Genomic DNA, 22,397 nt, shown 5'->3' with positions numbered 1-22,397 from the left:
ATCTTAATAACCAGAATAAAATCTTTTCAAAATTAAAATTTAGTATTTATTTACATAATTTTTGCCACTATATTTTTAAATTTTTATTTTTATTTCATAATTACATGAAATAAGAATTTAGGAATTAGAATCTACCAAAAAAAAAAAAAAAAAAACTCAATAGAGGGCCAGGCTTGGATCATAATTCATGGGCTGAATTTCTCTTTTTCAATTTTCAGACTATCCCTATTATATAATCAATTTGAAAAATCAACCTCCAACCATTGTAGTTAAAAATGAAAAGGAAGATTGGAGAGAATGATAATGAGGAGTGAAGGGTATTTGAGGAAAATATTATTTGTGTTGGTAAAATAACTTTTGTTTTATTGTTTGGTTTTAATAATTTTGTTCTACTTTTTCATTTTTATTCAAATTAATTTATTTTTCTTACCAGATGTTTTCTATCTAGTCTCATATACTTGGTCATTTCTCGTTATTAAATCCTAATATGAGAATAAGTATACATACATACATACATACATACATACATACATACATGCATGCACATGTGTATACATTTGGGTTCTCCCTAAAAGTTATCCCCTTCAAAGGGTATTTACCAAAAGCGCAAGTAAAAGGTACCGAGTACGAATACAGAGCACTTTCATTTTTTAAAGTCAATATAATATAATATAATTTATAAAACTGTGTGATCAAGATTACGATTTGGAACATATGAACAATAAAATTGACTTTATTTCTAAATAATTTCAGAAAAAAATTCCTTAATAAACTTGTTTATGACTGAATTTTTTTATCAAAATTAATAAAATTTAAAAAGCTTAATGTTTGTTTTAAGGTGTTGGAATAACCACTAATAACGAGAATTTGACAGTAATTAACCTTTATTTTTATGTATATTTATTGAAGATTTTTTTATTTTTTTTAAAAAAATTAAAATTAACTAAGAATATAAGTTTTTTTTGTGAGGATTCAAAGGTCAAGAAATGGTGGTGGGTACCCAGCAGTGGGGCCCATCGTTCCATTTTTTTAAATTAAAAAAAAAAAAGAAAAAGGCCGATAATACCACGTGTCAAGAAGTGAACCAAGTGGTCCCCATAAGAACAACTCAGCAAAAGACGCGTGTTGGCATACGTAAAAACTTGGATGGGGACCACCCACGAGCAACACTCAAAACGGATCACAAACAGAAAATTAATTAATTAATTAAATTAATAAACAGCCGGGTCCACATCCCTAGACGTACGTGCCAATCTCACGTGACAACATCTCGTGGGACCCAATTCTGCCCCCACTCCGCTTGGTCTACGGATCAGCCCTCCCCGAAAACACCTCCTTATCGTTTGACCAACCATCTTCTATCCCCAAAATGGGACCCGCCTTCCACGTGGGAATCCACGTCAGACATGAGTCATCAACGGGACCCACCCTTATATTCACAAAAAGCAAACCCTTTTACTCCTTCCACCGGAGGGAGAAGTTAAAGATAATAATAATTAAGAAAATTAAAAAAAAAAAAAAAGACACGAGGCCTTGAACCTATAAAATTATAAAATACAGATAATCATCATCTTCCAGATAAAACGAAAAACTGTTCTGTATCTGTTTTCTTTTTCTTCACTTGAATTACAGGAAAAAAACCAGGAAAAAAAAAAAGTTCTAAAACCCTAGCATCAACCCTAACTGTTTACTGTATATCCCATCATCTTCATCCTCCTTCTAGTCAAAATCTAGGGCTTTGAACAAGACGTCTCCTGATTTGCAGGACGACCCAAGAATTGAAGCTCTCGCTTATCATAAATCTCCAAAGAAAAGTCCCTAAGCATCTGTGTAGTGCTAGTACTATTAGCAGCAGCAGCGCTAGTACTACTACTGCTTCCACCGGTGGTAGAACCATTACTTGTCGCACCAGAGCTTGAACTGGCAGCGAGACTTGACCCCATAGCGCCACTGCTAGCACCAACATGCACTGCTTCTAGTGAAACCCCAGCACCACCTGGCTGCATAGCGGAGACGAAATTAGCTATGGGTCTGGCAGCAACATTGAAAAAGGGTGTAGCAGCGGCAGGGATTGCCCACAATTGCGTCTGACTGGACCCAGCAATGGCAGCCCCACCAACGCCAGACTGTGGGGGCAACAAAAAAGTGCCCATAGGCCATAAAGGGACAAGCCCTTGTGGGCTGACATTCACATTAACTCCAGCACATGTCATAGCAGGGGTATTGATGGGTGCGAGCCCTGAAGAAACCGAGTTGGGGTGAGCACAGTGCTCATTGACATCAATGAAGTCGCTGTTAGCCGCTCTCTTCCTCCGCTTTCTAGCAAATTCCCCACCGCCTTGTTCCTTGGCCGGAGAAGTAGTTGGGATCTTCAGAGTTCCGTTCACTGAAACCGCAATTGCAGGGATGGTGCCGGTTCCAGTAGCTTGGATAATGGCGGGCTCTGCGTGCTCCAGCAGCCACCTGATCGTCTCGCCATCGGATTTGTGACCCAGCTCTCGAGTCAGTTGAAAGATCCTCGCGGCACAGGTCGCAGGCATTCGGATCCTACGGCCACGGCCCTCAACCTTGGTGTGGCGGTCTTTTGACGGACGTTTGGTCCCCACGGCCCGGTTAATTGACTTCGACATGACCGGAACGAGAGCGGCTGGGAGAGAGGAGTCGTCCAATTCTTGGTGCTCTGAGTCCGATAGCTCTTCTTCCTTCATAGCAATCCCTGGTTCTTGCTGGTACCCTGTTAGTTCGTTGCTTTCTTCCTCGTTGTTGTGGCTTCTGATGATCACGTTTTCATCAATTTCCTGTATCGCCCGGCCTTCTTGATTCGCCTCCATGTTGAACCAAAAACCTAGCAAGAATTCAAGATACGATCAACTCCCAGATAAAATTAAGCAAAACCCGTTACAGAAGAATAAAAAACCCACCAAAAGATTAACGAGACTTTATCATAATAAAGCCAGAAGTTATCAGAAAATTGAAAGAGAAGAAAATCTTCCGGAACCCTAATTATAATATTCGAAGAACATGTTGACTGGCTTTCGAGTCGTTTCGCAAACTGTAATAATAAATTAGGTTAAACAGAGAGAAACAGAGATTACGAGAAGGAGGAGAGAGAGAGAGAGAGATTGGAGCAGGGAACAGAAGAACAAACCCTAAGGAAGGCGAAATACCCCACAACTTATCCTCTTTGCGAGCCCTACCAAAGTGAATGAGGGTCCCAGAGCCGCAAACCCTATTTATTTAAATTGGCGAAGAAATCAACGGCTGGGATGAAACTCTGTATGGAGTTGGGTCCACATGGCAGCGCGTTGTGGGTCCCACGGTGAATGTTGATACGGAAAGACTATCTACTTTTTTTCCACTCACTCAAATTGCTTGTTTTTCCCCGTGTGCGCGGGGTATTATAGGGAAAGTCTGCCTGGAAAAAAGTTACAGGGGAAAAAAAGGCACAATGATTTTTATTTATTAAAAATAAATTCTAAAACCAAAAAAAGTAATAAAAAATAAAATAAAAAAAAAGGATATACAAAACACGACTAGAATGAATCACGAAACAACATACACATTTTACTGCTTGATTTATTTTCTCTAATTATTTGAACTCTCACAATGCCTGACAGGAGAAAAGGACATAAGCAATTGTACTGGTACTTACTTTCTGCTTTTGTTTAGTATACGATTCATCTGATCATAATACAAGTGCTTGCATGACTACATGAATTCAAAGGAACAGGATTTCTCTTCACCTAAATTTTAAGTAGAATTGGTTATTCAAAAAGAAAGGCTAATGATGGAGAAGCTTTACGACAGAGAGAAGGAAAAGACAGGAGAGCAGGGTAACAGAGGAAGAAACCCTTTAAAAGTATAGGCCAACGATTTTGAGATTTGAGTTACTTCCATCTGCTCACTATTCTGAATTGTTATAATGGACAAACAATGTTTGGTGCCAGAAAATTCACAGTACCATTCAAATGTTACAAATACAGTTCAAAATTCTAACGTAACTTATTTTCTTCATAGGCTACACATTCATCAAAGTGAGAGATTCCTACTTCCTTATCCTCTCTTAGAATCTGAATATACTTAGCTGTTCAAACTTTGATCTAATAACACAGATTTCCATTTTGATCTCAATAGACATACCAATAAAATAACACAATCATGTTGCACAAAGTGTAGATTCTGAGCTGAACAATATTTTTCAGTCATCTTCTCATGTTGTAGATGATTGACATTAAGACTTGGAGAAACATTGTACTAGCAGCTTCCCATCTTTCACTGCATGGGTAGAAAATCGTTGCCGACTTCTACATGGGCGGAAAAAGAACATAAAAGGAACGTATAACTAAGAGTATCTTTCTGAAACCCTAAAGGAAAAGACATGGAAACGAGAGGAAACAAGGAATCAATGCTTACCACATCCAACAATCTTCAAACTGCTAATACCATTCCCCATTTTAGCATGCAAAGCTAGAAGCCTGTAGGAATGCAGGCAAGCTTCCTTCACATGAGAAGATGTACCAGCCACTAACTAGTAAACCATTTTCACAGATTGAAGCCATTGTGGTGTTCTAATTGGACATTCTTGACTTAAAATCTCCGAAGCTACTCCATCAAGATAGAAGGTGCCTGGTAATAAATGGCTTTACTTCTGTTTGTAAAGTTGCTTATTGTCTTTGCTTGCCAGGAAGTCATTTGCTCCATATCTGTGCTCTTGTCATCACGTCAAAATTGTCAGGAGAAAAACTGCATGTCCAGAAAAAAAAAAAATCTTTAGCATTTAAACGCTGCAAAAATTATCCAAAAGAAATAATGCAATTTTGCAAAACTTCCCAGCAAAGCACCAAGATAGATTCACCAATGCAAAGAATAAATTACACAATCACAGAAGCTCATCTTATGAGAGCTTTAGTTCAAGCAGCAAAGCCTCAGTAAAAGAAGAAAAGAAAGTTCTAGCAGCAAAAATTGGGCAGAATTTCTACGCAAGGCTTTTCTTCAAAAGTAAAATCATGTTAACAGTGCTTCAATGAAACAGAAGTCTGAATGTACTTTGTATAAATACCCTTACTTTTTAAGTCACCATCCAAGTACTTTTTCCACGTGAATCATCTAAAACACATTTACTAAAGCAACTGAATTCTCCCATTTTGGCCCGGTAGAGGGAAACTTTTCAGTCTTTGGCCAGACCAATTTTGATAGAGCATGCTGCTTATTAGCATATACTCTGCCACATACATTAAAAGCTTATTTAAATGCTTAAGCAAGCATACATACCAGGCCCTGACGATTACGAGCCTTGCTTCTTCAGGGAACTAAGGCAGCACATGCAAACCTTCAGTTAAAAGAATAATGATAAGCAAACTAATGCCTTGATTTCAACGAACGTTGCTGCAGTCAAAATGTTGGACAATCTGAAAGGATGCTGGGAATCATTAAATTGTAATTGGATAATCCCATATTAAAACATCATTACCCCTTATCAACCTGGGAATAATAAATAAAATTATACTTGAGAATTACAAGTCTCTGACACGTGTAAAACAAAACACTCAGATACTTCCAGACTATTTTTACCAGTAACGTATGCATGCTTCACATGGATGCAAATGCCACGTGTAGAGATGCAGTGTACATAAATTCCAACTTTTTTGCGAACAGCTGGATGGTTGCATTCCTTTTTTTGCTTGGACGATAAAGGCCATCATAAGTTTCACTCGAGACTAAATGCAATCATCTTAAGAGCACACTGCCTCACTTCGGTAAGGTGTATTCAGTTGTTCACTCTTAAAATGCTACAAAAGAAAGGGTTGGTTGTACATTTAGATTGGTTTTACTTTTAGATAATATAAATATTGCTACTTGAAGACTAGCCTGTTTATATACAGGACAGGAATCAGCTCTGAAAAAATGCTGCATGGAAGGGCAACAATATTGGCCCTGCCAGACCAATTAAATAACCTTCTTTTCAACCCATTGACAAAGCCAGACAAAAAGAAGCATATGCAAAATAACATTCATAAGCTTACAAGTCCGAATAAAAGAGATAACATGAATTTGCATAAATTCAGAACTGCTTCAGGTTATATTGTCATGTACATTTAAACATTGTTATACATTTAGAATGCTGTCAAAAAATGACCAAGGGACAGTTTCCACTCATTACAGTTTGCTCTCTTTCTATAGAAAACTTCTAACCACTAGGAATACGAGCACTCACAGCCCAAACTTTAAATTTAAAGCCATAAGTAAAGGCAGTAACAGATCTGAAAGAATATGGGCTGTACTGTTGTATATAAACAAGGGATTCCTCAAGAAATCATTATAGTACAAACAGCAATAATTTTTCTGCACAAACTAGAGCACAAGTTCCAGAACAAAGAATTAAATAATTAGCAATTTTGAGAACTTAGCTATGCAATGAACTGAAGAATCTAAATAGTATAAGCAGAAAAGCAAATGACACAGAAGAGGAAAACCTTAGAATGGAAGGATCGAAAAATTAAGACTTGAGATGTCTATGTAATTATAATCTTCTTTACTTGTCACAAAAGATATTACAGCATGATAGGTTTGTTGAATCAAACAAATATGGAATGGAATAGAGATTTTGTAAGAACAAAATAAAGTTGTAACGTACTTATGTTCACATTATGTTGTTTGGTTGATCCAATTTACTAAGTTGGAATATGTATCAAATAATCATATATCCTATATTTGGTTGATATTGAATTACTAAGTTATGTGATGGACTGAAGAATTCAATTATTATAAGCAGAAGAGCAACTTATGCTGTTATTTCAAAAAAAAAAACCGAAAAGCAAATGATGCTGCAGAGGAAGACCTTAGAATGGAAGGAATTAGAATTTAAGACTTAGAGATGCTTATGTAATTTATGATTTTTTTATGCTAGCAAAAATACATACAGCACGATTAGTTTATCGAATGGAAGAATTATAGAATAAATTAAATATTCAGTGAGAATAAAATAATGTTGCATATTTATGTTTATATTATTGTTTTGTGATATTGCATTACTAAGTTGGAACGGAAATGGAATAAACATGAAATAATCAAAATGTCCCACATTTATTATTTAAAAAATTTACAAAAATGAACCTTTTTTTTCTAAACCTAAACAAAAGAACTAGAGACAACCCTAAATCATTGTTTCTATGCTAGCAGCAAAAGGATGGTTGTTCAGGCAAAGAAAGAGCAGATTGGTTGTATGACCAGCATCTGGTGGCATGGCCAGAAGGTGGTTGCACAATCAACATCTGGTCACACGACCAGCATCCATTTTCATGACAGCATGCAAAAAAAGGGCCACTTCTTGCCATTTTTCAGCGAATTTTTGGTGAAGTTATGTGGTTCGGTGGATATCTGACAGGGGTTTGAGGTTTGATGTTAAGGAAACCTGATTTAGGTAGAAGATGTTACTTTTACAGAATTTAAAATTTCAACTACATAAATAGGGGTAAAGTTGTGTTCATATCTTTATAATACCCTCATTTCCCATTTATGATTCCCCCTGATGAATGATTCCTTTAAGGAATTGCAATTTCCATTAATAGCATTCAATGCTAAACCAAACAAGTATAGATGCATGCATAATGGCTATTGCATTCCTTCCAGCTTTATTCTAAAAAACAAACATGCCATTAATTTATTTTGAAGCTATTGTCAGGTTAAGTTTACTACTTCTAATAGGTTTATTATATTTTATTTAGTTAAGAATCCTATAATGTTGTTGTTTCCATCCTATTCAGTATTAATTTCCTATTTTGTATTCATCTGTTATACGATTTCGATAAACACTAAATTAGTTGGGTGTCACTCCGTCACTATTAAGACCACGTACGCATGAAACTATAGCTATATTCTCCTATTCATGAGTGCCTAATCAAACTTATTATCGTGAATTGGGGTTGTGTTATCAATATTTAATAGTTGTAGATCGATAATCCCTATGATTGTAGATCGACAATCGTTGTAATTGTGGATCAACAGTCAACAATCACAGAGATTGTGAATCCACAATCTCTGTGATTGTAGGTTAGAGTTTCTTTTTCCTTTTCTATCTTTAAGTTCCGTTCTGTGTGCAACAAACAGAAAAACTGCATTAATGTGTTACATGAGAATGAAACTTAAATAGCTGCCTGGATCACTTTTGGTAAAGAAATTGAATAGAATAGGAGTCTGAAGATAGCAAGAGAAAAGTTCGAGAAGGAGAGAGCAAAAAGTTTCTATTCTAACAAAATTTATTTTAGATTGAGCTCAATTAAGAGTAAAAAGAAAAAGAAGAAATAAGAGGTCAAAGTGAAGAGCAAGAGTCTTAAGTGACGTATTCTTCCCTGCAAATTATAATATACCAATCATCTTTCTCTGAAACTTGTAATTTTATTAACTCTGTTAATTGGAATTCGTAACATTCTTCTCAAACTTGCCATGAAACAAAATTATCTAGTTTTTGATTAAAAATAAAAGCCCCAGTATTTTGTTCTAGCTACCCTAGTCCTCTTGGCCAAAAAATATCAATAACCAATAGAGCAACAATATATTATTAAACTGCCTTCTATAATCCAAAAAACAAACTTAAGAAGTTGTTCAATTGAACTTTGAACCAAAAGTCATATACAAACTATGTCTACTCCCCTTCAAACCTAAATTTAGAACCTATCATATCTTGTATCTATATCCAATACCACCATCCGGGCATAGTGCATTTAAGATATAAATAAATATTAATTTATTCATTCTATAGTCTTATACTATGTTAGAATAAGAACTTGTTTTTTTCTATAAAAAAGAGCAAAGTGTTTCTTTAAGTTTAGAGGATTTCTTCATTTATGTCTAAGAACAAACTGCTTTATTTGACAAAATAAGGACCAAAGTGATTTCTTTTTTTTCTTTGGAGAATGGATGGGTAGGTGTTGAACTGTAGTGCTACTAATTTATAGTTTACAGGAAATTTTGAAATATCTCCCTGGAAAACATAAAATAATCTAGTATCTGAAGTTGAAACCTGCCCTTTGATTTCTTAAATTTATATGAAGTGGAGTACTCTTGAGTTTCAACTGGCACAGATACATTGATACACTTTGAAATGGGAAAATATTATTAAATAATGTTTTGCTAAAGCAGTGGAGACTAGTTCTCACAGGAAAATTTTGGAGAAAGAACTTAAAGCCGTGAGATAACAAGTTTGAAACAGCTTCCTAGTAAAAACCTTGGAGCAAAAGCAAAGGATCATGACAGCTGAAAATTTCTGTAGAACAAAAAAACTTCAAAATCATTTAGGTCTCAAAATGAAAAGCGGAATTGGACTTCTATATATTTTAGCCATGTTTGCTAATATCACATTTTAATTTGTAAAGACTGGATAAGTGCCCAAAAGTAGTGTCATTGTATTGAAAAATAAAGCTTTAAGAGACTCAACATACTTTTCTAGATACTATGACAAAAGTAAGGTCAGTAATTGGAAAATGCGACTCGGGAGGTTTATAACCTTAGAAGGTCATATCATATCTTAAAACACAAGTTAATTGAATTTCCAAGAGACTCAAACTTCCACTACTCCAAACGCAAGAGTAGAAATGGAGTTTTCAAAATAGCAGGAATCAGCCACATGCAAAATATAACAAAATTGAAAGATATTTATATATCTTAATTATCATAAACAAGCGATCAAGATAATGATGGGAAGCACTTACAGCGTATTCACTTTGAAGATTGAGCTTGTAATCATAGAAATTGGAGATATGACTATAAACATAATTGGAGACATGACTATATTTGCTGTCAGTTGGCGATGGGAACATGTGGCTCTATAAACTTAATTGCAGCTGCTCTTCTAGTAGGTGGGAAAGGCCCTTCTGCTTAGACCTAAAACATGGGAGGTCATTTTGATCAAAAGAAATGTGTCTCTTAAAATGTCAAATATCCATGCATATGGTAGTTAAAATCCTGTCCAATAACGCATAATTGGGGGGCGAGTGGTATATGCATTCATGTGAAATCATTCATGAACGGAGTAATTCAGAATCAGGAAATCCAAAATTTAATGAGAAGCTCTAAAATTGCTTGAATTAGCTTCCTGATCTGAGATTCATAGTGCATATTGGGATCTGGACTCATAAAAATTCTTCCTTTCTAATTAAACAGAAGGAAAAAACAGTTTGAAGCAGTAAATGATTTCCACGCACAAAGTTGCACCTGACAATTAAAGAATAAACCTATTATCACTTAAAATAATGTGAAACCATTCGAATTTAGTCTATTCCCTTTTCAAAGATGTTGCACTGTGCCGTCTGTGCAAACACCAAGTCCATAGCTTCATCCCAATAACTAATATCCACTTAATTTATACAGTTGAACAAAGCAGCAGTTCCTCCTTGTAAAAGTAACTCCACTATTAGTACACCACATCTTGCATACAAGGGGAAACCTACAAAAATATGGCATATGGAACTAGGTGTAATAAAAATACAATAGGTTACCTTTCATAATTCGTAATGATATTACCAATTTCTTTTTTATTCTGACTTTGTCTAAAACACATAATCAGTTTGCACAAAACGTATAATTAAAAGGACAATTAGCGAACAGTTCTACCGTTCCATTGCTTGAAAAAAAAAAAAAACTCAAAATGTTACCTGAATTATTTATTTATTACATTAAGATAAACAAAACTTCAAAATTGTGAAGTATGATGTTTAAGCCCCATGAGATGACAGGCTTTTGTCTTAAATAACTCCGATGGTTCATAGCACTGAAACTTTAACAGCCACATAAGACTAGATATTTCTGGAGTAGGACAGTCCAAGTATATAAAAAGCCCCTGATCTTCTTTTTCATAGCAAAATGCCAGTTCTTAAACTAAGTGTTTCTAAATGCACACATTAGGCTTGAGCTACTAGCACAGAGGGGTCTTAACAAAATCATACATATTCACTTAGCAAAAAAGAGCACCAATGATGGAATACGTGATTGAATTTCAAAAGTAAAAGAAATGCCTCAAATTTCTGCATTAAAAAGGTCCACTAATTTCTTCGAGTTAATGACTGTATACGTCCAAATTGAGCTGGAACGATCTTATATTTCTCAAGGGGACTGTAACAATTGTTAAACCTAAAGAGAAAGATAAAAAAAAATTATTATAACTAGAAAAGAAGAGTCGCAATGACCAAAATCACAACTAACCAGTGAATGGAAAGTTTTTCTTAAACATCAAATTACATGCATTCAAGCAGTATTTTCTATTCTTATCAAAAAGATGTATTCAAGAAGTAAAATAATGTATAAAAGTTCAACTTATTGAAATGCGAAAGACAGAAAGGTTTTGAATCAAACTTCTGATATGATAGGGAACAAGGACAATCATTTAGTTCACATTTAACCATTTCAAAATTTGAAGCTTAAGAGATATCTTATACTGTACATGTCATTCATGCGAAACTAAATTCCCAGTAATGAGTTTCCTCTTTTTTACTCTTCTTCTCCATTTGTGAAATTTCTTGATTATATTTATTGCCACCCAGTTGAGTAATTAACAGTTCTCTGAATCAGAGATCCCCAGACAATACGTACCATATTTGGGATGTCATTAATAGTCCAGTTCTCTGTATATTCCGGGATGATTATTGTTAGTAGTCCAAGCTCAATAATGTGTAAGACAAACAGCATTAAGTGAATATCAGTACCCTCATTGAAATGACATCTCCATTTCCGTACAAAATTGTCCAAAACAACTAGAGTATTTTCCTTCACTCACACCATCATGAGCCTCAAAAGCTTGCTATAGGAGCATATGAAAAAGAAAATATTTCGAAAAAAGAATAACAACAGAAAACAATTCGTGGCATGAATCAACAGTTTTGACAGTATTAATGTGAAGTAGGAAAAAATGTAAGAAGTGGAATTTGAGAAAGCAGAAAAAGGTGAATAAAATAACTAATCTAAAGCTCACATATTAGAGCAAACTGAGAACCTAAATAGCAATGGAAATGTTTTAATCATTCAATTACAAGTTTAAATACATGTCAAAAGAGTTAAAAGTTTAAACTAGTAGTGTTTTCTAAGCTCCACTGCCAAAAACATAATTAAACAACCAATATCATACTGGAGTTTCACCCTCTTGCACCTAAAGGTTCATGCTTCAAGATTATAAACTGTATCATTGGAGACAACTTCGCTCCATAGAGTAATTGTGAATTAGTATATTATTCTCTATCATTTAACGCACAAGTTATAACACCACAGCTTTTTTTTTTTGGGTGGAAATAACTTATAACACCAAAACTTTTAAATCTATCCTCTGCCAATATGCAACCAGAAATAAAAGACATAAGCAGGCTAAATGATCCGATTCTGAATTCTCATACTCCCATTATTCCATCATATAGCATTAAGCTGCTTATAGGTAAATATGCAAGGATTAAGTAGAATCGAAAAGATATAATATATTTGTACATCTTTCATATATAAAACACTAAACCAGCACTTGAACAAGGCCCAGCATAACTACCTCTGATCTAGCTGAGTTCAGCTTGTAGTTCAATTACCAAAAAGAAACATGATAATTAACACGGTAAGTATAAATTTCCCTGAGTTTTAACCAAAGGTGACTCGAACTTAACTCTCTTTTCCACTTCAGCCTCAAAATAATAACAAAAATGATTTTAGTGCAAACAGAGAACACATATAGAACTACTTAAATCTAAACAGAACATTACGATTATCAAGTTTAAGCTCTATTTGGATAAACTAAACAGTAGTTAAGTCATTAAACAAAAGAGAAATTAAGGATTAGAGAGGGAGAAAGTAGGAGAAATTTAATTTGACCGGCTGAAACAAAGTAGGAGGGAAGTTTATACCTATGGCCAGAATCCAACGATTTTTTAGACGAGAAGCCACTGTGCACTCTCGGATCAAACCCCGTCTTTTCTCTGGCTTTCTCGCTTCATTCTCCTGTTTGGAAACCAAGGAAATTAAAGGACAAAAAGGTACAAAAACAGGGCGAGAAACCAACATTTTTTCAAGCGCGAAAATATTACTCGCTTTGGGATCAAACAGCCTGCCTTTACCCTCATTGTTTGGCTCTCAGCCCCTGTTTGGAAACCAAGAAAACGAGAGGAAAAAAAGAAATTATTTCTTCATCTGTATATTACTAATTTTAGACAAAAATAATAATAATAATTGAGTAAATTGCTTAAATAACAAAAAATTATAAAAATAAAAAAAAAAAAGAAATTATATCTCCTCTTAAAAATTTAATAATTATTATTATATATATATATATATCTATTGGAGTATTGTAGTTTATAATGAGTAACTAAATAATCTTAAATAACTAAAAGTTTCAAATAATTGCAATGCTTGATGTCTTTGAGAAAGACTGATAGTTTTGAAATTTCCAAATTTGAAGGCTAAGCAGAGTTATTATATTACATACTTGGTTTATGTTTAAAATTGTTTAGTTCCCTCCTTCTGTAAAACTTAAAATAAATGTTTACTCAAATTTGACATTATTAATTAAAAAAAAAAAAAATACACCAAAGTTATTTTTATGTTGAAATATATCTTTAAAGTTAATATATTTTACTTTTGCAAATTTAAGCACTAAGAAAATTCATGCCATTTTTATATGGTTTTTACATAAAATTATCAAAAATATTTGATCTCATCATTTATAAACAAATTTATTATCATATCTCTTATTAATTATTACGAAATAAAAACTAATTTTAATTTATTTAAATAAAACAAAAAATGATTCATCTGGGTCATCAATAATAAATTTATTATCTTATAATATATAGAGATTCACTTAGGTTCTTTATTTTCATGAAAGAATACAAAAATATATATATAATTTAAATACTATATTCTAAATTTGTGTGATGTTCTGTATAATTTAGAATCCATTATTTTTTACTTAAAAAGTATATTTTTATATTTAGTAAAATTTCTTATTACATTAATTTTAAACATTTAAAATTTATGTGAATTTATAAATAAAAACACCCATAAACTATCTCCAAATCTTTTTATTTTGATTTTGATTTTGATTTTTTCAGATGGTAAAAAGAGAACTTATACTATATTACATGCAGCAGCTATAAACTTGCGTTAATACTACAAGAAACAGTATTATTATGAAACTATAAATACAACCCCCCGAACCACTCATTCAGACTCTAAAACTGCGAATCGTCCTTAAATCAGTAATACTTTATAACGAAGCTATAAAATCATGCAAATAATGGTTCACATCTCACTAAAAAATGTGAAAATCTTTACAAATTGGGCATGGTTTTTTTCAATATGATCCAAGACTATGCGTTCGCTGAAACGGATTCTTCGAGACTATCTTCATAAATGTCAGCGTCTCAGACCTTTTAAGCAAATCCATGCTCAGTTAGTGACTGGTGGTTTTCTTCGCGACGACTCGGTGGTCAACAAAGCTGTCGAGTTCTTCGGAAAATCTGCCAATCTTGTGAACTATGCGTGTGATTTTCTTAAGCACGCCGATGGGCCCATAAGTTCATTCCCGTTTAATACGTTAATTTCGATATACGCTTCTAGCGGCAGGCCCCAAGTGGCTATTTTTTTTCATAGACGGATTTTGAAGGATGGGTTTGTGCCTGATATGTACACATTTCCCGCGGTGTTGAAATCTTGTGCTAAGTTTTCGGGGATGGGAGAGCGTATGCAGCTTCATGGAATGGTTATTAAGATGGGTTTCTTGCGTGATATATATATCCAAAATTCACTTGTCCATTTGTACGGTGTCTGTGGAGACTTTGGTGGTGCTAGAAAGGTGTTTGATGATATGTCTGTTAGAGATGTGGTCTCTTGGACTGGAATTATGTCCGGGTTCGTCAGAGCAGGATTGTTTGAGGACGCAGTGGCTTTGTTTTTGAGAATGGATGTTGAGCCAAATATTGCGACGTTTCTTTCCGTGCTGGGCTCTTGTGGGAGGCTGAGTTATTTGGATATGGGGAAGGCAATTCATGGTTTGGTTTTAAAGCGGGTGTTTGGGACGGGTTTGGAGGTAAGTAATGCTCTGATGGATATGTACGTCAAATGTCAATCGTTGTGTGAAGCGAAGCAGATTTTTGATGAGCTTCAAGAGAAGGATATTGTTTCTTGGACGAATATGATAAGTGGATTGGTGCAGTGTAAGCGTCCCAAGGAGTCACTGGAGTTGTTTCACGACATGCAGACATCAGGTGTTAAACCTGATGAGATCGTACTTACCAGTGTGCTCTCAGCCTGTGCAAGCCTTGGAGCTCTTGATTGTGGTAGATGGGTTCATGAGTATATTGACCGGATGGGTATCAAACGGGATATGCATATAGGAACTGCTTTGATTGACATGTATGCAAAATGTGGATGCATAGAGATGGCATTGCAGATATTTAGTGGAATGCCTAGCAAAAATGTTTTTGCATGGAATTCCTTGTTAGGTGGTTTGGCACTGCATGGACATGGTCATGAGGCAGTCAGATATTTCAAAGAAATGGCTAGGATTGGCATGAGGCCTAATGAGGTAACATTTCTTGTAATTTTGACAGCTTGTTGCCACTCAGGTTTGGTTGATGAGGGTCGTAGATATATCTATGAGATGACAAGTCTCTATAATCTTTCTCCTAAGTTGGAGCATTTTGGATGCATGGTTGATTTGCTCTGTAAAGCTGGACTTTTGAATGAAGCTTTACAGCTGATAAAGATTATGCCTATGCTGCCTGATGTGCGGATATGGGGAGCAATTCTTAGTGCTTGCAAATCTCATGGAAATCTGGAACTACCCCAAGAAATTCTACATGATCTCCGGGAGCTTGAGTCTCAAGATAGTGGTGTTTATGTGCTTCTTTCCAATATATATGCCTCAAATAACAGCTGGGCGGATGTAAAAAGGATAAGGAGATCCATGAGGGAAAAGGGTATTATAAAGGAACCTGGGTCAAGTGCGATTGAAGTGCATGGCAAGGCTCATGAGTTCATAGTTGGAGATAGTAATCATCCTCAAAACACTGAGATTCATGAACTATTAAAAATTCTCACTAGCCAAATTTATCTTGAAGGGCATTTCACACACTCATTCTTGATAAGATAAGTATACCTTTTCCTTTTTCAGTTAAAATGAATTTTTATTTTCTTCGTTCACATTCTATATGTGATATCTTTACAACTTGCTACCAGTTTTTTCATCATGCTTTCTAAGTTGATTAATGCTCAGTGAGTCTGTCTTAAAGGATATTTTCCATGGAGACACATTTAACCGCTATAAGAGCTAAAGAATTGTGCATAAGGTTTATGCAATCTGTGGGATGCATAATTTGAATTTGGATCTAGACAAAATTACAAACTCAATCATTTGACTAATGGCCAGAAAGAGTAACATTAACAATATACAATCTTCTGCTAATATATCTTTCCAAAATGAATTCCTGGAGAAAACAAATTTAATGCCATCGATGATGCAAATCACAATGTTGATGGAAAATGACATGTAAATTATATTTATGGAAAGACAAACTAAATTTGACGATAAACCCCCTTTTTTTTCCTTTTTAGTAGTGGATTGAGCCTGCTGGGCATGTAGTTAGGATGGACAATGTTAAACAGAAGCAAATTCTTTTTGGCAGTCTAAATGAATATGAATAAGTTTCTTGTTAGCTTAGGACATAGAAATAATATGTTTTTGTGTAAAAGCACCAGTTGTCTAACAACTCAGTGAAGTCCCTATGCAGTTATCTTATTTTGGCTCTATTAGAAGTCAAGGAAATACTTCCTGGATCTTCTCTCTGTGTTTTCTATCTCTAACTAGAAATATAAGCTGGATAAAAGAGAACCCAGCAATCTCCAATTAAAAAAAATGTTCTCAAGAAACTTATTCTGAAAATTCTTCACTCCATCTTTATTGCTTACAGATCATCTTTTTCTTACAGGACATACCAGGAATTAACTGCTCCTTAAGATCAAGAGCATCTCGTCTAGAGAATAGCAACTGTAATAATAAACACAATAAAACTACTATAACTGAGATGTGGCAGTAACTACCTAAACAATATCAAACTAACACGTCCCAGTAAGCCAGACTAAACAGAACATAGTAAGTAGAATGTGAACGCATAACATGCATACACATAGCTTGTCACAGATTATTCTTCTTTCTTCACCAACAGACATAATTTTATCATCTCTTGACTCTGACTCATTTGGAGCCATAACATGATTCTTCGGGCTCAAACTGTTGGCAACAAATGCAAAATCAAGTTGTTAGAAGTGGGTATTTCGAGCCAAGCTAATGTGGGATAGAAAGAGCTTGAGCACAATACATAAAAAAATTATAATAACCAAGATTAGAGATCTCAAATCTCAATAATCAAATTATTAACTTAATATTGTATGTAATCATATGAGCAATCTATCATATAACTCAATTAGAGTACTCCATTTATTGGTCCAACATTACAATTAAAATAGGAATTCTGAAATCAATCTAAAAGTTATACTAGATAAAAAATTAGTTAATTAATTGGAATCACCTATAATATAGAATAAGCAAACAAGAATCTGACTAAATAGGAAATAATAAACTCACACCATTAATAAGTCTATATAAACTAGTTCCTAAGAAAAACTAAATAAGTTAGTAGTACATAAAAATAAATGTTACATAAATTTACCTTAATATTGAAATGTGTCTGATTTAGGATCTTCATATTCTACATCAGGAACTTTACCAATAGAACTTCTATTTGAAGTAGTGGGAGAGTAGGGTTACCGCAGTAGCCTTCTTTCGAGACAATGAAAATTTTGTTGTTCTCCACTTTTATCAGTGGAGGGCTAGATATATTTTCATTAAAAGTAATTTGTTGATTTGCAAGAAACTTAGAAAGTGCGCCATATTGGAAAAGTTAATTTTGACTTGATTAGATTACAAAATAATTTTTTATGGTTAATTTTCAGTAATTTTCTTTTATAGATCCTGATTCCAAATTCCCACATTTTTTTCATAATTGCAAAGTGATTGTTTCTTTTGTCCTTCGGAACCTAGAAATTTACTTGTGGCTAATTTATGAGATGGCCATATTGATGCTATGTTAATATCTTTTCTACCATATATTGTTAATTTCTTTATGTGTACTTTATGAGATAATGATATTCATGGTCTACAACTGCTAGTTAGTTACCCGGTACTATGATGGCTTTTTTAACTGATAAGTGGTGCTCTTCAGTTCTTTTAATCAGACTGATAGTTGGTTTACATAGTAACCCAGTATCAAAACAAGGAAAATTCTGCTTGCAGGATGATAAAGAGAAAACAAGCAACTAGCATCATCAATGTGTGAAGTGGTTAATGGTGAAAAACGAGCAACTAGCATCATCATTATGTAGGAAATTGGTAGTCTTATAAGACAGTGTGATCATATGCCTTAAAAAGTCTAATGAGCCTAGACTTTCTGGCTGCTGAAATGCCGATCCAAGAACATAAATAAATGTGGAGAGTATATTTTAAGATTATGAACTGACTGCAAAGCCCCGAGCAGGATTATGGCACTTCTCTGCTTCTCTGGTGGTTGACATTTTGGATCTACAGAATCTTGATTCTAATTGACTCCATGCGTTTGAAGTTTCTTCTGAATTTCATAAAGAATAAATGAATTGTTTCATATTTATACTTCAATTGTTTTTTGATTAAGAGCTGTGTATCTCCAGCGCTCCTTCTCCACAAAATCTGCATCCAGAAACTGAGCAACAAAAGCCCAAAGTCTGTAGGTGTCTTCAAAGTTGGCCAGGAATCCCAGTGCAGCTGTAACTACAGTTACTCCTGGCTCAATTTTCTCCTTCCTTTTGTGTCCTGATTTACCCTTTGTTTCACTAGCTCCTTTCTCAAGGACTTTATCCTTCTCTTCTTGATATTTATCTGCAAACCATATATGATGTAATAAACCATAGCCAAGAGAAATGTTGCTTCGATCAGCAAGCTTCTGTACAAGAACAGGATCTACTTTTTCTCCTTTCCAATCAAACACGTTGAATGCCAATGCAGGTCCCCTGTCAAATTTAATCTTGGGACCATATATTCTAATTAGCGGGATCCCTTCTGTGTTGGGAAGCTGAAGCTTCATTAAAGCACTTACCAACCAATTGATTAGGCACCTCGCTCTGTTGCTAATCACGATCAATCCCAATGAATCCACCTGATCCAATCCTCTGCACTCAATCTCTATGCTCCCATTTCCTTTGCTTTTGGCATTTCCCAGTTCAACCAAATCTGCAGGTTTCCTTGGTTCTGAAGTTTCAGGAGTTTCTGATCCTTTCAATGTAGTTTCTGCTTTTTGAGTCTCAAAAATTTCCTCTTCTGCCGGTTTTCCAGGCTGTGATGACATTGCTAACTCTTCTTCTTGTAATTTATATTTGGGCGCCGGGTCAAGTTCCGTGTCAGTTCCAGAAGATTCATCAATTAACTGAAGCAGATTCTTTGATGGGACAAGATTTACCATCCCTGAACTTGTGGAAGCTTCCAGAACTGAAACAGTGGATTTCTTGACAAAAAGGCAGCCAAATCCAGATGGGCTCTCCCCGAACACCTTGTAGAACGAGCAAACAAGGAAGTCTGGGCGATAGAGGGAGAGGCCAAAGCTATCCATGTCTTTTGGTCCCAATGCACAGGCATCTAGTAAGACATGCCAGCCATTCTCCTGTGCTATGCTCATCCATAGATAAGGATATCTAGCTCCTGTGGTTCTAGAATGAGGGGGGAAGACAAAAAGTCCCCTTTTCTTCTTCTTCTTCTTCCTTTTCCTCTCGATCATCTTTCTCAGATTTCCTGAATGAATCCTCAGCCGTGGCCATGAGAACTCTGCCGACATTACTTGGGCCCCTTTCTTCTCAGAGCTATTAATCATAGCTTCCACGGCCTCACTCTTATAATCATACACTGTCAGAAGCTTCCGATTAGACTGGAAGGGGTAAGACTCTGCAAGAAGTTTGAAAGCTGACGTCTTGTTTGCAGTGAAGACCATGCAGTAATCATTTTCAGAGATATTGAGAAAATCCATGATTCTTTTTTTAATTGCAGATTCCAGAGGTGATCCTTGGCCACCATGAAGTAACTGTGTCTTTAAATTTCCTATCTTGTATGAGACACCGAAGAAGGGGGTGTCTAATATTCTGGGAGGAGATGGGGTTGGCAGGCGAGAAGAAGATGAGGCGATTTGGTGCGTTGAGGAGTCATATTTCTCTAGCTGGGAATAGGAGAAAAGGCCGATACCAATGTAATCAAGACAGGTATGGTGGGAGAATGATAGATGGTAGTATTCTTGAGCTCTTATTTGGTCAACGACGGAGGTCTCAGAGTATTGGGGATAAGCTTTAGAGAATTCATTGAATGATTCTTGAAGAGATGGAAGAGACTCATGGTTGGCGAACTGGGTATTTGGGAAAATATAGGAGGTAGTTGTTGCCGCAAAATCTCGGCGGCAAGCCGCAGAAGTTCTGGGTTTGGAGACTTTGTTCTGGGGCTGTGACACGGTGAAAGAAGATGATTTACAGCAGCCTTGCAGGCATCCCTGGGATAGTTCTTTGAGGTTAGGAGACTGCAATTTTCTCATCTTCTTCTCTCAACAATCTTGCTATCTCCTCATTGGTTTTAGTTTTCTTGCTGGTTTCTTTCAACCACGTTTAATGGTTTATAAGGAGTGGTTTTTCCTCTTTTTTTTTTTTTTTTTTTTTTTTTTTTCCGCGTAATTACAGAAATCGTTTTAAATGTTTCTTGTACAGGGATGGTTATGTGGTACTTGTAGGGACTCTTTGAACAGGTCAGATCTCTCTATAGTTAAACTTTTCTTTTCACGTTTCACACTGCATTTTGTGTTGTCCCCATAAGTGGCAAATTTTGGTGGTGCTTTGGTCCTGGTGTTCAACTTACATGACTTTTGTTTTTAGCCAAGCTGATCTTGACCGTCCGTCCACTGGCTAAATTTCTTCTAACTTATCACCTCATCATTTACATCTCCTATTGGGTTGTTGATTTCAATTATAATCATTTCCATCCCATTGACATGGTAGGACCATCAGGTTCATAAAGATTATGATTGAGAATTTCAATACTGGAATGATGCATGATCCTTCATCTTATATATTGCATATGTGAAAACAGAAATACTGATTTTGATTCCCATGTTGTTGTAGGACAAACATAAAAAGCGATTGAGTGATTTTTTTTCCTTGAGTTGCGTTCTGTTTACTGTTGAATTCATTGGGAAATAAAGTTTCTTGAACCTAATAGTTAAAAAAGTTTTGAGTTTAACACGGTGTCAAATCATCCCGAGGTAAAGTGCGAGCAAAACTTAGTTGTAAATTATGATTTGGTGGGTAAGTTTTGAAGAGAAAAACAAAGGAGTAGTGGACGACAGAGAGCCACCTTTGTATTTGCCGGCGTTATTATTGAAGGTACCAAAAACACTTTCTTTCCTTGGAAACCTTCAAAGATTAATAAGGCTTCGTCATCCTAAAATGCAGGCGCCATTTCATTATCCATTCCAAGTGTAATTAAATACAATACTTTGTATGATTTTATAGTGTGATTAAAAGATTTAATTGTAATTATACTAAAGGTTAATTTGCCAGAAAAGCATGGGTCAGATTGGCTGTCTCTGAGAAGGCTCGGGAACAGTGAAAGCAATGTTAATCATTGTGTGATGTGCATTATTAATCAAGACAGCATAAAATTAAATATTTAATTATATATATATATATATTTGTCTTTAAATGTCTCATAATTAATGTTTTTGTTTAAAATATTTAATTTAGATGAAAAGTGGAATTAAGTAGTGAAAATTATGGTCGTTTTTGTCATGTGACACGTACAAAAACTTCTCCACAGAGCTTGTTCTACACGACTATTTATTAACGTGGAGCATGCGAGCGCTCTGGAAAAAGCAATTCAACCATAATTATACTTTCACGCTATGAAGAAAGTGTAATTGACATATACATACATACGTACGTACATAAAAGAAAAAATAAAATAAAATAAAATAAAAAATTGGACCACACATATTATATTATATTATATATATATATATATATATTTCAATTTATGCAGTAATGATTTGGCCTTGTATGCACTTAATTTTCAGGAGAGAAAAACGTATTGTTGCCTTGACTTTTCTAACATTCATTCGGCTTTTAAGTTTGAATTGTAAAAAAGAAATTCGAAAAATATAGGTGAAAATTTATATATTTATAATAATAAAATATCATCTGCTTATCAGTAATAATATAATAATTTTAATAAAAATATACAAGACATCTAATTCAACTTTAGATTCACACCTTTATAGAGAAGTACTAACAAACTGAGTCTGAGAGATATTATAATTTTG

General features: G+C 34.8%; 3 protein-coding genes across 7 annotated transcripts; 1 reads left to right on the top strand and 2 right to left on the bottom strand.

Annotated features, from left to right (window-relative positions):
• Positions 1 to 1,533: 1,533 nt before the first annotated feature.
• Positions 1,534 to 13,201, bottom strand: LOC110822975 (TCP family transcription factor). Of its 5 annotated transcripts, XM_022053210.2 has the most exons (9): positions 13,050 to 13,201; positions 12,870 to 12,963; positions 9,708 to 9,879; positions 5,272 to 5,408; positions 4,414 to 4,743; positions 4,141 to 4,304; positions 3,149 to 3,415; positions 2,922 to 3,052; positions 1,534 to 2,845 (listed from the first exon to the last, which is right to left on the bottom strand). In XM_022053210.2, exon 9 carries the CDS (start codon positions 2,829 to 2,831, stop codon positions 1,731 to 1,733), a length of 1,101 nt encoding a protein of 366 aa, XP_021908902.1. In that variant the 5' UTR covers positions 2,832 to 2,845; positions 2,922 to 3,052; positions 3,149 to 3,415; positions 4,141 to 4,304; positions 4,414 to 4,743; positions 5,272 to 5,408; positions 9,708 to 9,879; positions 12,870 to 12,963; positions 13,050 to 13,201; the 3' UTR covers positions 1,534 to 1,730. The 5 variants fall into 5 exon arrangements, with proteins under 5 accessions (XP_021908902.1, XP_021908901.1, XP_021908904.1 ...); XM_022053209.2 differs by having other exon boundaries at positions 12,870 to 13,172; XM_022053212.2 differs by having other exon boundaries at positions 5,272 to 5,329; positions 12,870 to 13,172.
• A 948-nt stretch (positions 13,202 to 14,149) lies between these two features.
• On the top strand, positions 14,150 to 16,164 carry LOC110822923 (Pentatricopeptide repeat (PPR-like) superfamily protein). Its single transcript, XM_022053146.2, has one exon. The coding sequence runs from the start codon at positions 14,333 to 14,335 to the stop codon at positions 16,112 to 16,114; it is 1,782 nt and encodes a 593-aa protein (XP_021908838.2). The 5' UTR covers positions 14,150 to 14,332; the 3' UTR covers positions 16,115 to 16,164.
• A 2,201-nt stretch (positions 16,165 to 18,365) lies between these two features.
• On the bottom strand, positions 18,366 to 20,709 carry LOC110822987 (Pyridoxal phosphate (PLP)-dependent transferases superfamily protein). The gene has a single exon (XM_022053233.2). The coding sequence runs from the start codon at positions 20,619 to 20,621 to the stop codon at positions 18,681 to 18,683; it is 1,941 nt and encodes a 646-aa protein (XP_021908925.1). The 5' UTR covers positions 20,622 to 20,709; the 3' UTR covers positions 18,366 to 18,680.
• Positions 20,710 to 22,397: the final 1,688 nt, after the last annotated feature.

This window comes from Carica papaya, chromosome 9, assembly GCF_054855325.1.
Source record: "Carica papaya isolate Zhongbai chromosome 9, ASM5485532v1, whole genome shotgun sequence".
In the NCBI taxonomy this organism is placed as follows: Eukaryota; Viridiplantae; Streptophyta; class Magnoliopsida; order Brassicales; family Caricaceae; genus Carica; species Carica papaya.
Note: the sequence above shows the minus strand (reverse complement) of the source record. Positions and strands in the feature narration are given on the sequence as shown.